The sequence below is a fragment of the Narcine bancroftii genome, chromosome 3 (genome assembly GCF_036971445.1).
Source record: "Narcine bancroftii isolate sNarBan1 chromosome 3, sNarBan1.hap1, whole genome shotgun sequence".
In the NCBI taxonomy this organism is placed as follows: Eukaryota; Metazoa; Chordata; class Chondrichthyes; order Torpediniformes; family Narcinidae; genus Narcine; species Narcine bancroftii.
Window position 1 is genome coordinate 244,331,345 of NC_091471.1, and position 15,332 is coordinate 244,346,676.

General features: G+C 44.2%; 1 protein-coding gene across 2 annotated transcripts in view; it reads left to right on the plus strand.

Moving 5' to 3' along the window:
* The first annotated feature begins 388 nt into the window (after window positions 1-388).
* LOC138758440 (collagen alpha-1(XI) chain-like) overlaps window positions 389-15,332 on the plus strand; it is a 337,229-nt gene continuing 322,285 nt past the window's right edge. For both annotated transcript variants that reach the window (XM_069927352.1, XM_069927353.1), the window contains exon 1: window positions 389-817. In XM_069927352.1, coding sequence (XP_069783453.1) covers window positions 715-817 — 103 coding nt within the window. In that variant the 5' untranslated portion in view covers window positions 389-714. The remainder of the gene's footprint in view (window positions 818-15,332) is intronic.

The following is a 15,332-nucleotide window of genomic DNA, read 5'->3' on the forward strand; positions in this document are numbered from 1 at the left end:
ATTCCACATTGCATTGATATAATATGCAACGCTCACTTTTGAAAAAATGTTGATGCACCGGGTGTTTAAACACATCTCGGATCCGTCGATTTTTTTTTCATATATTTTGCTATTAAATCAGTCCTTCCAATCGCTGCTTGAACAATGCTATTCCAAATATATTTTCTCTCTCTTCCCAGCCCATTTGCACAACTACCAAGCTTGCTTTTCCGGGGTAATGATCAAGGCAGGATGACCATTTGGAAGTTGAAGTGTAACAAACTTTGGACCAATCAGAGAGCAGATTTGTTTCGTTGGCCGCCTGGCGGGTTCGGCTGTGAGCAAAGGGTCTGCGTTGATTTGCTGGTCTTTTTTTAATTTCTCCCCCCCCCCCCCCTCCAGTGTCAATGTGATCGGCTGAACAATCTCTCTCTCGCCAAATTTTCCACCGTGACAGAGGAGGGGAGGGGGGGGAGAGAAGCCCACCCCAGCAGCAACTTTCCAAGACAACTTTTTTTAAAAACCCAACTCCTCCCAAATGTCCAGAGAAACACTGGGGTAGTCGGTGCCCAGACAGACAGGCAGAGAGAGAGAGAGAGAGAGAGAATTTAGTTGTTAACAACTGGATGGCTGCATAGTATTTCCCCACCGATTCATGCACACTCAGGCACCTTAGCGAGCGTCCTTCCAAATCAGGCTGGCTGAGAGGGGCAGAGTCACCGCCTCTGGAAGTTTATGTGGTTGAAGATGGAGTGCTGGAAGTCGAGAAGGTGGTTCCTGGAAGCCGGTGTGATTTTACTTGCCACATTTCTGCGCCAGTGTTCAGCTCATCCATCAGGTAAGCAGACGATGCAATTTTTATTTCTTTGAGAAGAGGCAATCTTGAACGTTCCCCGTTTGGGGGGGGGGTTTGGCATGGAAATGAAGAACCTTTTGGAGCAAGTGTTTTTTTTTCCACTGGAACTGTAAATGAACGCAGGACCAGAGGCCGTCTATGTTCTTTTGGGAACTGGGCAGAATTTTGCCTTTCAGTTGATTTTTCGCTGCCTTCATCTTATCTCCTCCCTCGGAATAAATTGCGTGTCAACCCCCCCCCCCCAAGTTGTGTAGTCTTACCTTTACCTTATGAAGGATAATGCTCGCTCCCTCGCAGTGATGAAGAGGTTCAAGGATCCCGTTTGACTTGCTGAATTTCTCCAGCATTTGTGCTTTCACTTCACGTCTCCAGACTCTCCCTCTCTCTCTTTAGCAGCGTGCCCGTCCCTTTCTTTGGGGGAGGGAGGGGGGGGGGGGCAGGGAAAAAGTGAACATTTGTTGCCATGCAATGCGACAAAGTTGCAGCTCGGACCGAACCCATTCACCGACGTACGGGAGGTGATTGTCCATTGTCGGCTGGTGCTGCCAACGACGTACCTGTCCCGTGCAAGATACAGGCGGAAAAAAAAGGTGCAGCAGGATTTTTGTTGTTGTTGCAAGGTAGTTGCTCGGAGAGGCTGGTGTGCATCAGTTTTTAAAAGAAAATCCGGCTTTGATGAAAAGCTAGGCCATGCCCAATTGATCCCTCTGGAGGGGGGGGACCCCTTGATCCCTCTGGAGTGGGGGGGAGAAACCCCTTGATCCCTCTGGAGTGGGGGGGAGAAACCCCTTGATCCCTCTGGAGTGGGGGGGAGAAACCCCTTGATCCCTCTGGAGTGGGGGGAGAAACCCCTTGATCCCTCTGGAGGGGGGGGAGAAACCCCTTGATCCCTCTGGAGGGGGGGAGAAACCCCTTGATCCCTCTGGAGGGGGGGAGAAACCCATTGATCCCTCTGGAGGGGGGAGGAGAAACCCCTTGATCCCTCTGGAGGGGGGAGAAACCCCTTGATCCCTCTGGAGGGGGGGGGAGAAACCCCTTGATCCCTCTGGAGGGGGGGGGAGAAACCCCTTGATCCCTCTGGAGGGGGGGGAGAAACCCCTTGATCCCTCTGAGGGGGGCAACCCCTTGATCCCTCGTGGGGGGGGGAAGTTCTGTTCGTTGGTCTAGAATGGTTCTCAACCACAGCACCTATGGCATAAGGTGGCTGGTCGAGGTGAGTATGGGGGAGAGGGGTTTGTAGCCTGGGTTTCACAGAGATTCCTGGTTTCTTCACCGCCCCCCCCCCCCCCCCCCCATGTAATTTCAAGGGAGTTCCCTCGGACACTGGCCCAAGTCGACCGGAGTTAAAGTACAGTGAGTAGTGGGGCGCTTGTCAGGGTCGGGGGGACACTGGCTGCCCTCTCTCATTCCGTTTGATCCGGGGCCGCCGCTGTAAGAGGACCCCCCCCCCCCCCCCCCCCCGAAAGTTTCAGGGCTTGCAGCGGACCCCCGGCTAGGCGTCCCAGCGAGGGGTGAGAGCCCTGGGTTGTTTAAAAACGATAGACTTGGTCCGGTGCTGAACTTGGAGCCGCCCCCTCGCGAACGCCCACCCCTCCCCCCTTCGTGAATCCACTTTCCTGTCCGTGGAGAGGCTCTGCAGCCTTGGCCGGACGAGCCAGACTCCCACACAGTTTCCACTGGAATGCGGTGATGTCACGGCCGTCGCGACCCTGTGTTCCCGCGGGGGTTGGGGGGGGTGGGGGTGGGTGGTTGGCGGACCACGTTGCAGGGTGACAGCACGGGCTGGAGGGACTGAATGGCCTCCTGGTCCTGCAACCAAAAAAATGGCTCAGGGTTATTTATTTCTTGCAACAAAAAAAATCTGAACTCTAGAAAGATAAATTTTGATTATTCTTAAGAAAGCTCAATTTTGAAATTTGTGTTGGAAGGATACACATTGCAAATATTAGGGCATTGAGGAGGGTGGTAGAACATGATTCCCTGTGTTATGAGTCCCCAAAACCCAGCAGCAATAGACAAAGGGTTTCTTAAACAAAAGTTGCTTTTAGTTACCTTTGAACATGAAAACCGAATCAAACTTTAATCTCTAGTGACTTGCCCTCTAATTCTAAGCGCAGGTGTGTGTGATGCAAATATAAGTTTAGAAAAGTTTTTTGGTTCACAGTCCAATCTCACTGGTTGCAGGCAATTCTTGGACTGTGCACAGAAGTTAGCATTAATAAAGTTCACTTTCTTCTTTTTCTTTGGCTTGGCTTCGCGGACGAAGATTTATGGATGGGGTAAAAAGTCCACGTCAGCTGCAGGCTCGTTTGTGGCTGACCAGTCCGACGCGGGACAGGCAGACACGATTGCAGCGGTTGCAAGGGAAAATTGGTTGGTTGGGGTTGGGTGTTGGGTTTTTCCTCCTTTGCCTTTTGTCAGAGAGGTGGGCTCTGCGGTCTTCTTCAAAGGAGGCTGCTGCCCGCCAAACTGTGAGGCGCCAAGATGCACGGTTTGAGGTGTTATCAGCCCACTGGCGGTGGTCAATGTGGCAGGCACCAAGAGATTTCTTTAGGCAGTCCTTGTACCTTTTCTTTGGTGCACCTCTGTCACGGTGGCCAGTGGAGAGCTCGCCATATAATACGATCTTGGGAAGGCGATGGTCCTCCATTCTGGAGACGTGACCCATCCAGCACAGCTGGATCTTCAGCAGCGTGGACTCGATGCTGTCGACCTCTGCCATCTCGAGTACCTCGACGTTAGGGGTGTGAGCGCTCCAATGGATGTTGAGGATGGAGCGGAGACAACGCTGGTGGAAGCGTTCTAGGAGCCGTAGGTGGTGCCGGTAGAGGACCCATGATTCGGAGCCGAACAGGAGTGTGGGTATGACAACGGCTCTGTATACGCTTATCTTTGTGAGGTTTTTCAGTTGGTTGTTTTTCCAGACTCTTTTGTGTAGTCTTCCAAAGGCGCTATTTGCCTTGGCGAGTCTGTTGTCTATCTCATTGTCGATCCTTGCATCTGATGAAATGGTGCAGCCGAGATAGGTAAACTGGTTGACCGTTTTGAGTTTTGTGTGCCCGATGGAGATGTGGGGGGGCTGGTAGTCATGGTGGGGAGCTGGCTGATGGAGGACCTCAGTTTTCTTCAGGCTGACTTCCAGGCCAAACATTTTGGCAGTTTCCGCAAAGCAGGACGTCAAGCGCTGAAGAGCTGGCTCTGAATGGGCAACTAAAGCGGCATCATCTGCAAAGAGTAGTTCACGGACAAGTTTCTCTAGTGTCTTGGTGTGAGCTTGCAGGCGCCTCAGATTGAAGAGACTGCCATCCGTGCGGTACCGGATGTAAACAGCGTCTTCATTGTTGGGGTCTTTCATGGCTTGGTTCAGCATCATGCTGAAGAAGATTGAAAAGAGGGTTGGTGCGAGAACACAGCCTTGCTTCACGCCATTGTTAATGGAGAAGGGTTCAGAGAGCTCATTGCTGTATCTGACCCGACCTTGTTGGTTTTCGTGCAGTTGGATAATCATGTTGAGTTCACTTTATTGCTTTGGTAAATGGTTACCACTCAGAAGGGTTCATGTTGGTTCTCCGAGAGAAAGTTTTTCTTGTTCCAGGGCATCCACAACTTGCCCCCTTTCAGGGTTCTCCAGATGATAACCTTTTTCTTTCAGGCCAGCACAGAGTTCCTTTCTGTTTCTCCTATTCCAAGGAAAACACCGGACAGCCAGTCCTCTCCTTTGACCAGGCCGTCTTCCAAAACTTGCCTCTGGAACCAAAGTCTCTGTCTCTCTCACTCGCTCCCATTCTGAGAGCCAAACACCTCTATATACACTGTCACGCCTAAAAGTGGTGTCGTGGGTTATTGAGAGCTTTTGGCATTGGTCTTCATTAATCAAAATATTGAGTACAGGAGTTGGGATGTTATGGTAAAGTTGTGTAAGACATCGGTGACGCCAGATTTGGAGTATTGTGTCCAGTTCTGGTCACCGAACTACAGGAAAGATATCAATGAGATAGAAAGAGTGCAGAGAAGATTTACAAGGATGTTGCTGGGACAGGGAAAGATTAAACAGGCTAGGACATTATTCCCTGGAGTGTAGAAGAATGAGGGGAGATTTGATACTTAGAAGTATTGTCATCAACCTATTTATATGGTCTTTCCCGGTATACTTGCGTTATATTAGAAGACACAGCTTCCATGAATGAAGTATCGAGGGCTTTTGCTCAGAAATGGTGGGGGCATAAATTCCCACAGAAAATTCCCGCTGACTGATTCCATTCCATTTCAGTGACACCTATTCGTCTGACATCCAAGGCTGCCAGCTGAGCCTCCAGGGAGATTTTTGCTCTGTTTACTTGTTCATGATGGACAAGTTTATCGGCCAAACCTCACTGCTCCACAGGCCATTTCAGAGGTAGTTAAATATTAACCACATTGGTGGTCTGGAAACATGTGGGCCAAACTGGGTGAGGCTGGCAGGTTTATTTCCCTGTATTAGTAAACCATCGGAATTCTTCATCTACTCTGGCAATGTTATGGTTAGCAAATTGGTGTTTATTTTTTCCATTCAGTATAAATTTAAGTTACTCGCAACCATGACAGGGACGAGCTCCAACAGAGTAATCAGATTTGCAGATGACAAACGCGTTAGCTTCTTTGGCAATAATAAGTTGCATTACAGAGAGAGAGGATGGAAAAATCTTGTGATATGGTGCAAAAGTGACAACCTGTTATAGTCTCCTCTACATTGGAGAGACTAGACATAGACTGGGAGATTGCTTTGTTGCGGCTCTGTCTGACGGAATAGCTGGATCTCCCAGTGGCCACGCATTCCCTTGCTGATATGTCCGTCCATGGTTTCATGCACTGCCAGACTGAGACCTCCCGCAAATTGGAGGAGCAACACCTCATCTTCTGACTGGGCGCCCTCGAACCGGATTATGTTGTCGTCGACTTCTCCGGCTTCCATTAAACCCCCCCCCCTTTCCCCCATCGCCTTTCCCTATCTCTGTCTCTCCATTCTGCCTCCTTTCGCACAAACATGATAAATTCCTACCACGTCCCTTATCATATCCAATGAACCCCTTTTGTTGGTCTGGATTCTCCCCCAGCTGGCACTGTCTGAATTCTGAGATTTCCTCCTTATTCCTTGAACTAGGGCTCAGACCCGAAACATCGCCAATATTAGAATCTTGTAGAGTCGCTGAAAAAGCTGGGTGAGTTCCTCCAGCATTTCGCTGTCTTTTTACAATCCCAGTGTTTGAAGACTTTTGTGTTTCACTCTGATAAGTAAACTTGACTTAAATACATTTCTTGTCCAGGGTGCAGATACAATATCTTAACCCTTGTAACTACAAAAGTGTGTGGTTGACACTTGAAGGAAGGGGAACGAAAAGGTAGAGAAGATTGAGACAAAAGTATTGGACACCAGCTGCTTTCCAGTGGAATATTTAGCTGCTCGTGGTGGGTTGATGGAAATTGGGAGGCAGGAATCTTGAGCTCGAAGGCTGCATGTATCCTCTAGGGTTGTCTGGCTAGATGGGGAGATGATGGAGAGATTCAATCACAATTTTAAGCATTGCTTGGATTGGAAAGTCTTATGCGGCAAGGTTAGCGGAGCTGGGACTTTTCTCTTTGGAACGAAGAAGGATGACTTAATAGAGGTCTACAAGATTCTAAGAGATAGATAAGGTAGACAGCCAGTGACTTTTTCCCCAGTGTGGGAATAGCAAACATCAGAGGATATCTGTGCAAAGTGAAGGGAGAAAAGTTTCAGGGAGATGTCAGGGGAAAGTTTTGTACACAAAAAGTTGGGTGGGGGGGGGAGTGCCTGGACTGGTGGAAGCTGAAACATGAGGGGCTTTAAAGAAAGACTTAGACGTGCACCTGGTTGAAAGAAAAATAGAGGATTATGAGATAGGAAGGGTTTAGTATTTTTTTGGTAGGAATACATAGGCCTGTACTGTGTCTTAAAGCTCTATGTTCTAAACTGAGAAACCGTATCAAAAGGGTTTTTAATATAAGCATCACATGAAGCTTGTGCCATTGTTGGTTGAACGATGCTTTTGGTTGAAGCTGAGAGGAGATCTGCTCCCCGTGTTTTGAGCTTTCTCTCGTCGCACTGGGTCGGTGACTCGAGGGAAGGTTTTGGACCTGCTGAACTGTGGGAGAACTGGAGCTGCCAACTCAAGACTGAAGATAAAACAGAAGATGCCATATTTAATGAAATTTCCTTTAGTCCACAGTCAGGCAGGCAAAGATTTTCAATGCGTTAAAGTTGCCAGCAGCCCCCTGGATCTCCCCAACAGGTGGGAATGTATGACCCCTTTTGTGTGAGGAAAAGGAATCACACCGTGTTTGTGGAGGTTAGTGGGGGGGGGAGGGGTAAGGGGAATTTTATATATTTTATCTTCTATTTAAACACAGATGATTGAATTGCTGAATCAATACAATTGATGTGAGCTTGCACTGAATGGTGGTAACGTGGTTTGGGATGTTCTCAAGATGTAAAGAATGTGATGTGAATCAGATGACAGCTGAAATGTGATACAATATTAAATGCTCAATTCAGAATCAAAATTTATTGTCATGAACAAGTCGTGAAATTTGGTGTTTTGCAACAGCATCATGGTGCAAGCATTCATATTATAACCGTCTTAAAACGTTACTATAAAAAAATTAAAATAATAGTGCACGAAAAGTAAGGCCATGTCTTTGGTTCATTGATCATTCAGGAATCTGATGGCAGTGGGGTAGAAGCTGTCCTTGTGCTGCTGAGTGCTCGTCTTCAGGCTCCTGGACCTCCTTCCCGCTCGGTGGTGGGGGTCTTTGAGGATAGGCTGTTTTTTAAGACACCGCCTCACGTAGATGTCATTGACGGAGTGAAGTCTGGTGCCTGTGATGTCTCAGGCAGAGTTAACAACCGCCTGGAGTTTATTCTTGTCCTGAGAGTTGACGCTTCCCTACCAGGCAGTGATGCCACCGGCCAGAATGCTCACCACGGTGCACCTGTGGAAGATTTTGAGAGCCTTCAGTGATGTACCCAATCTCCTCTGACACCTCTAGTCTAGTCGCTGGCGAGCCTTCTTCGTGATTGCATCAACATGGAGGCTCCAGGATGGATCCTCGGAGATTGACGCTGCTGAGTTTCTCCAGCACTTTTCTATGTTTACAATATTTAAATTTAATATTCTTAAAAAAAAATTATTTAGACTTACAGCCCACAAGCCCATGCAGCTCAACTGACCACTGGTACACTTTGAACGGTGGGAGGAAATTGGAGCACTTGGGGAAAACCCACATAGACACTGGGAGAACAGACAAGCTCCTTACGGACAGCACGGGATTCGAACCCTGGTCCTGATTGCTGACGCTGTAACAGTATTGCGCTAACTGCTCTGCGAACCGTGCCACCCATAACAGCACCACCCAAACGCTACAAGCCCAACCAGAGAAATTGCATCGGCTTTTCAAAATGGACAGCCATGCACCCTTTAGAAGCAATGGCTCCAAATGAACTTAAACAGTTCATTGAAATCCATCTGTAAAAAAATGATTAATCCTGATAATGGTGTTGGGACAAGTTATTATCAAAGGGAATGATTAAATATACCATATGCAAGGCTGCTAATGGCAGTAGAGTGTCTAAACCCCGTGAATGCATAAGCATATACACATCAGGTTCAGTTCATTAAGCTCTGTTGATGTGCTTGACATAATGCCTCACAAAGCCCTTGTTATTCTCAGCAGCGCATCAAGTGAAGATCTGATGCATCCAGTCCATCTATTGGAGCCGTAGTCCAGCAGCGAACGGGCGGGATGAGTTCAGTGAGCGAGCCCTGCAGGCAATGCTACTGTCCCACGAGGTGTGGGGGGGGGGGGGTGCCCAATTTGGGTGTTTCCGCTTCCCGCACTTGCGGGCACTCCTTCCAAGCTGCTGTCACTAATCAGCTCCAGTTTAGTTGTTCAAGAAAGTAAGCCTTTAACAAGAGCAGATTGCCGACTGAAATATGTTTCGCTTGGAATTTTCAATGGTGGTTTGGCACTGGTTTCATGCACTTGGATGCATTCCACATTTATATGATTTACAGGCATGCAGTAAATCAAGCTGGTCAGGAGTGTGGTGAAAAGCCAACCTATTGAAATGGATGAGTTTCTTTTTTCAATGCTGGAATTGGAGAACCAAGTCCAGTGTTTCCATTTTAGGGAAATTTGTTGCATCTTCATTCTCAATGCCTTCCTGCGCTGGTCTGCCCCTGCTTTTCTTTCTACCCTGACTCATACTGGCATTTTTTGGCATCATTTACAATGAAGGCTCAAAATATTGACTTCCTCTTGCACAAGGGCAACTTGACAAAACAGTGTTCTCTGATTCTCAGTGCAAAACCCGTAGATCTACAACCAGACACATCACACATGCAGACAAACAATGCACGTGCAGGACAAGTAAGCAATAAATGTTGTTTCGTGAATATGAGAGTCTCGGATGGTTAGTATGAGCATGTTCTCAGCCAGGTGGTGCTAGCTCTGATACTCCTGACAGAAGCAGCTGAAAGATGCTGTGTGCAGGGTGGAAGATGTCCTTACTGATTTTACACACCTGGCTCAGACAGCCATCCTGCTAGATCACTTTGATTGGGGGGGGGGAGGGGCGGGCAGGGAGACTTTTGTGGTCCTGTTGATTGACCTCTGATCCATTTCTCTGCAGTTGGCCGGGATGCTCTCGATAGAGCTCCTGTCGAAGGGTGACGTAGTGGGGGCCAGTGGCCTCGCCCGCTTCAGTCTTCCTAGGAAGTGCAGTCGCTGTTGCGCCTTCCTGACAAGTGAAGAGATGTTGTTAGGTCACGACATAAGTGGACTCCGAGGAACTTGAAGCTCTCCTCTACACCCCCGTGTCTTTGGGTGCTGCCGACTGGCCAGCTGGTTATGTGTCTGAAATTCCGTGGGCAGACTTAGAAGCAGAGAGCTCAGTTCTGCTCTCTTCCTTCCCTTGGCATTGTCAGAGAAGCAAAACCCCTTCTCGCTCCAGTAACCAAGCCCAAACTTTTTCCACCCTGGCTGTCGGTGCCCTATTCGGACTTTCTTATTATAAATCTCGTGCTCTCTCCCCCCCCCCCCCCCACCCCATTCCAAATCTTGTACCAGTGAATGGCATGCCTCTCTCTAAAGTTTGGAGGGGAGGTTGATGTTATGTCCGTAAGGAGTTTGTACGTTCTCCCCTTGTCTGCGTGGGTGTCTTCTGGGCGCTCCGGCTTCCTTCCACCTTTTAAAATGTATGGACGTTTCAGGTTAAATTGGTTATTTTGGGTGGCATGGGCTTGTGGCTGGAAGGGTCTGTTCCCATGCTGTTTGTCTATATTTAAAAAAAAACTTTTAATTTAAATGGTAGAGTCGCGGTGGATTGGTTTGAGCAGTTCATCAGTTGATCAGCAGCGCCATTTACATTTACAGAGCCATTTACATCAAGGTAAAGAGATTTTCAGGTAGGTATTTGTAAACCCAGAAGAGTATTATCAATTCTTCTAAAGCAGGGGTGGCCAACCTTTTTAATTTTTAATTTAGACATACAGCATGGTAACAGGCCATTTCAGCCCACGTGTCCGTCGCCCAATTAATCTAGTCCCCGGTACCTATTTGTGGGGCAAAATGGCCTGTTACTGTGCTGTATGTCTATATTAAAAACTAAAAGGTTGGCTACCCCTGTTCTAAAGTCTTCATTACAAATTCAAACTTTATATTTCAAAAATGCTTCATTATTTGAATTCCCCACCTGTATGTTTGGATTTGAGCCCATACATCCAATTCGTAGAACATAGTTGAGGTCCCTCAGCCCACAATGTTGTCCTGACCTATATAAACCTACTCAACAAACTAAACCTTCCCCACCTCACACATATAACCATCTATTTCAATAGTGCTGGCATCTGGCAAGTTAACCACAGGACCAACACACCCAAGAAGAATATTTCTTTGATGAGTGCATCTCAGTAATTGCAATCTCCATAAATCTCTGCATTTGTTTGATGCCTTTTTATTCATCTAAGTAATCCTAATATGATTACCCCCCCCCCCCCCCCCAGGGTGAATATCCTCTGTGGTGCACTTAAAATTCAAACTACTATTGTGACTCTTTTCCCCATCCCCCCCCCCCCCCCCCCCGCCCCTTCCTCTGGGTGTATTGAGATTTTTTTGTGTAGGAGCCAAGTTTACCTTGGGGAAGATTTGGCTAAGACAGTCAAGCTTCATCCTGGTATTAGACGGCCTAGATTTTTGTGCTTGAATCTCTGGAATGGGATGTAAGCCAACATCTTTATGAATTCAAGGTGCATGGGAGAGCCACAGCTGATTCTTGGAATAAAGCGAGTGACCCCTGCACTTAGTGAGGCGGTGTTGGTTCAAGTTCTTGCTTGTGATGGATGGATTGTGAACATTGGGATGGCTACCCATTGATGTCCTGTTACCAGTTTGAACTAAACACCTGTGAGCACATCCTACAACCCCTCATTATCCCTGCTGCTAATGAGGGCAGAGGCAGCTCCCTTTTCCTCTAAAGTTTGAGTACAAAAGAGCTGCAGGTGGCCAATGTGTGGAGTTTTCACAGATCAGTGCGACCTAGTACCTAACAATGGTTGTCTGTGTGATGCACTTCGGGGATCTTGTCCTGAGCCAGAACTGACTTGAGTTTCTTTTCCTTATGAATCCTGCTTGGACTCAAATGTGTTATTTTTCCAAAAAATAAACTTTATTTACAACCAAAAAATATATTCAGAGGAAAACAGTGCAAGGACTTTGTAAATTACTGTTGGGTGGGGATTGGATTCGTAACTTTCAGATGAGCTCTTATGCACTTCCAAGTGTTCCTGGCTGGGCTTTAACACTGCAGTAAAGAAGGCAACGTACTGAGACTATTAAGGGTTGTTAGCACAGCAGAGCTGGTGGGAGGTAAGGGACAGGTGCCAGGAAGAGATTATTTCAGCTGCTGGATTGACAATTTCAAAGATAGACACCGATGAACAATGGCAAGAAATGTTGTGGCTTCAACAATCTGCTTCAGTTGAGATGGCTTATCTGCGTACAGCTGAAGACCAGAAATCTGAACCACCTGAGAATCCTGATATTTTGAAAATTCTCAAACTTTTAGAATATCGTGGGCTTTTGCGTGCGTGCGTAGGTGCCACCGATGCACAGCGGCAACAAGCAACCAGACTTAATGCGTGTAATCTTAGAGAAATTCCTTTGTATGATGTATTTATCTTTTATAATGTTCATTTTCTTCCTTTTTAAGATATTCTTTATTGAGCTTTACAATAATACAGAAATTGAACAGTACAATTTATGTAAGGAACACAAATTGTCAGGGGAAAAAACTCATAATTCAAAATCCTGACTATTAAGCAAGTGGGTATCAAGTGACGAAAAGCTGGAAACAGACAGCACAGCATCAAAGGGTCTGAAAACCTTAACTTTAGATTATGATTATGATCCATAAAAGGGCCCCATCTTTATGAAATTAGTATTTGAATCTTTAATGGCAAATCTAATCTTTTAAAACTTAAACAAGACATAATATCACTTAACCATTGTGCATGTGTAGGTGGAGTATTATCTTTCCATTTAAGAAAATTGCACATCTGGCTGTCAATGAAGATAAAATTCGGTTTTGAGTTGGAGTCAGTAAAAGGTTATCATCTCGAAATTATCCAAAAAAGAGCAATTAAAGGACAAAGTTCTAATTTAACCTTGTGAATCACCAGTAATGTTTGAAAAATATCTTCCCAAAATGTTCCTAAACTAGGGCAAGTCCAAAACATGTGAATCAAGGAAGCCTCAGCAAATGTTACATTTGTCACATAGAGGGTTTATATCAGAGTAAAAATGATCTAATTTAACTTGACATGTGTATTCAAGGAACAATGTTCATTTTTAAACATAATTTCATGGTCTTTAAAAGTCCGGCCAGGGAGGTCGGGATTACACATCTAGACTCTACACCATCTTGCCACACAAAATGCGAGAAAAAGACAAACTCCGTTATTGATTCAGTATAGCAGAGTTTTTTTCTATCCTGATTTGAGTCAAGAAGTTAGTCAACGTCGATTTAATCCAGTTAAAGAAGTTTTGTGGCGTAAAGGTTATAAGTCTACTTTTCGTTATCCGGCAGTGTTGAAGGTGTTTCATGGAGACTATCAACCTTGGTTTTTTGAGGATGACCATGAAGCAATGATTTTTGCTGATTCATTGCCAGATATAAGAGGACAAAGACGTAGTCCACCACTGTCTCCTAAAGAAAAATCTGGTTGTTCTGGAAACGGAAGAAATGGGAAAAATGGGAATGGAAAGAGTCCAACTTCTTTTGAAGTGGGATCTCCGAGTTTGGAACCTCTTGGATGAATAGCAGAATCTTCTTATTAATATTTTACTTTTTACGTTATTATGATATTTTGAGATTTTGTTTTGTTTGGCTGAGGAGGAAGAGATTTGTTCTAGGTTCTATTAGTCATCAGCCACTGGTGGGTGATCCACATCCAAATTTTGTTTAGGGTTTACTACCTTTTGGTAGTTTTTTTTTGGGGGGGGGTTGTGTTAATTTTTTCTTTCTTTATTTTTTATTTTCATTTTATCTAGCTTTTACTTTGTGATTTTTTTTTCTCCTATTGGAGGGCCTATATACGATGATTTGAGTTATATAGAGATATTATTAGTCTTTAGTAATATTAGTAAATATGTTAAAGTTGAGGTTTGCTACTTTTAATGTTCGAGGTTTATACCGTTTGAATAAGCGAAACGATGAGGGACAGCTATGGTATTGATAAGAATTCTTTGTTTCTTTATTTTTAAATTTAATCTTTGGTAAAATGTGTGTTTGGTAGCGATATGATTTTACCTGAAATGACTAAATTTGAGACTTTTTTTATGAAGGTACCAGAGAAAGGTTATGTTCCATTTATGTATTAAATATTAGAGGATGGTATGGATAAAAAGGGTTGGGATAAATCCAAATCTATATAAGATTAAAATACCGTTAGATCTGATAGTATCTTTATTGGGCAGTTTGCAACCTCTGAAAGGTTTGTGATTAGATAAATTTCAACATTCTTTTGTATATTTAGCATTATCTGTAGAGAAAAAATGTATTGTTAGTATGTGTAAAAATACGAATATGATTGATATTAATAGATGGCATAATGAGAGGACATACTGTTTAATAATTGAAAAAATTACATATGTTTCGTGTGATAACTATAGCTTGTTTATTAGTAAGTGGTTGTTATATTCAGAATATTTATATTTTGATTTATGTTGATTAGATTTTAATATGTATGTTTAATTTTTCCTTAATTTTTTTCTCTTTCTTTATGACTCTCCTTAGGAGAGCTGGCTGAAGGGGGGGAGGGGGTGGGTTTTCTCTTTTTTTGTTTTTTCTTTTTTTTTCTATAAAATATAACATTCATGTTTTTGGTTTATTGTTGTATGTTATTTACTATCTGCATTTTGAACAAATAAATAAAGTTTTAAAAAAAATAATTTCATGGTCTTTTATATAGTGAAAAAAAAATGTTTACTTGATCAAACGTTGACTTTATTTTTCTTTACAACTACTTGTTTTGATAAATGAAGCGCGCTGTTTCTGGTTACAGTTCTTTTATATGTTTGCATGTATACGCTATGTACAGTTTTCTCTTGCACTGCCAATAAGGGTTGATTCTGCCTGGCCCGCAGAAAAAGAATCTCAGGGTTGTATGTCATATTATTCTGACAATATAATGAATATAATGAAAAACTCTGAAATATAATGAATAAACTATCAAAATTCATCACTTCTTTATTCCTCCTTAAATATGATTTTGAAAAGTACTGCCCAAACATTTAAAGAGTTACTAATTCCTCCTCTCCTGGAAGTAATGAACCAGATTGAAGAAACACAAAACATGCCAGATTCATGTAAAACAGCAATAATTACAGTAATACCAAAGACGGGGAAAGATCCACTAACACCAGCATTGTATAGACCAATATCTCTACTTAACTCAGATTATAAGATAATAGCAAAACTATTAGCAAACAGATTAGCCGACTGTGTACCAAAAATAGTAAAACTAGATCAAACTGGATTTATTAAGAAAAGACGAACAACGGACAATGTCTGCAAGTTCATTAACTTAATCCATGCAGTACAAGGTAATAAGACGCCAACAGTGGCTGTTGCTTTAGATGCAGAGAAAGCCTTTGACAAGGTAGAATGGAATTATTTATTCAAAGTATTACAGAGGTTCAACCTACCAGAAAAATATATAAGGGACCATTGGCGAAGGTGAGAGTAAATGGATATGTATCGAACCAATTTAAATTAAGCAGGTCAACTAGGCAGGGATGTCCACTATCTCCCTCACTGTTCGCTTTAGCAATAGAAACATTGGCAGAACTGATAAGGACAGAAAATAAAATAAAAGGGATAAAAATAAAAGAGAAGGAATATAAAATCAGTCTATTTGCAGATGACATCATAGTATACTTA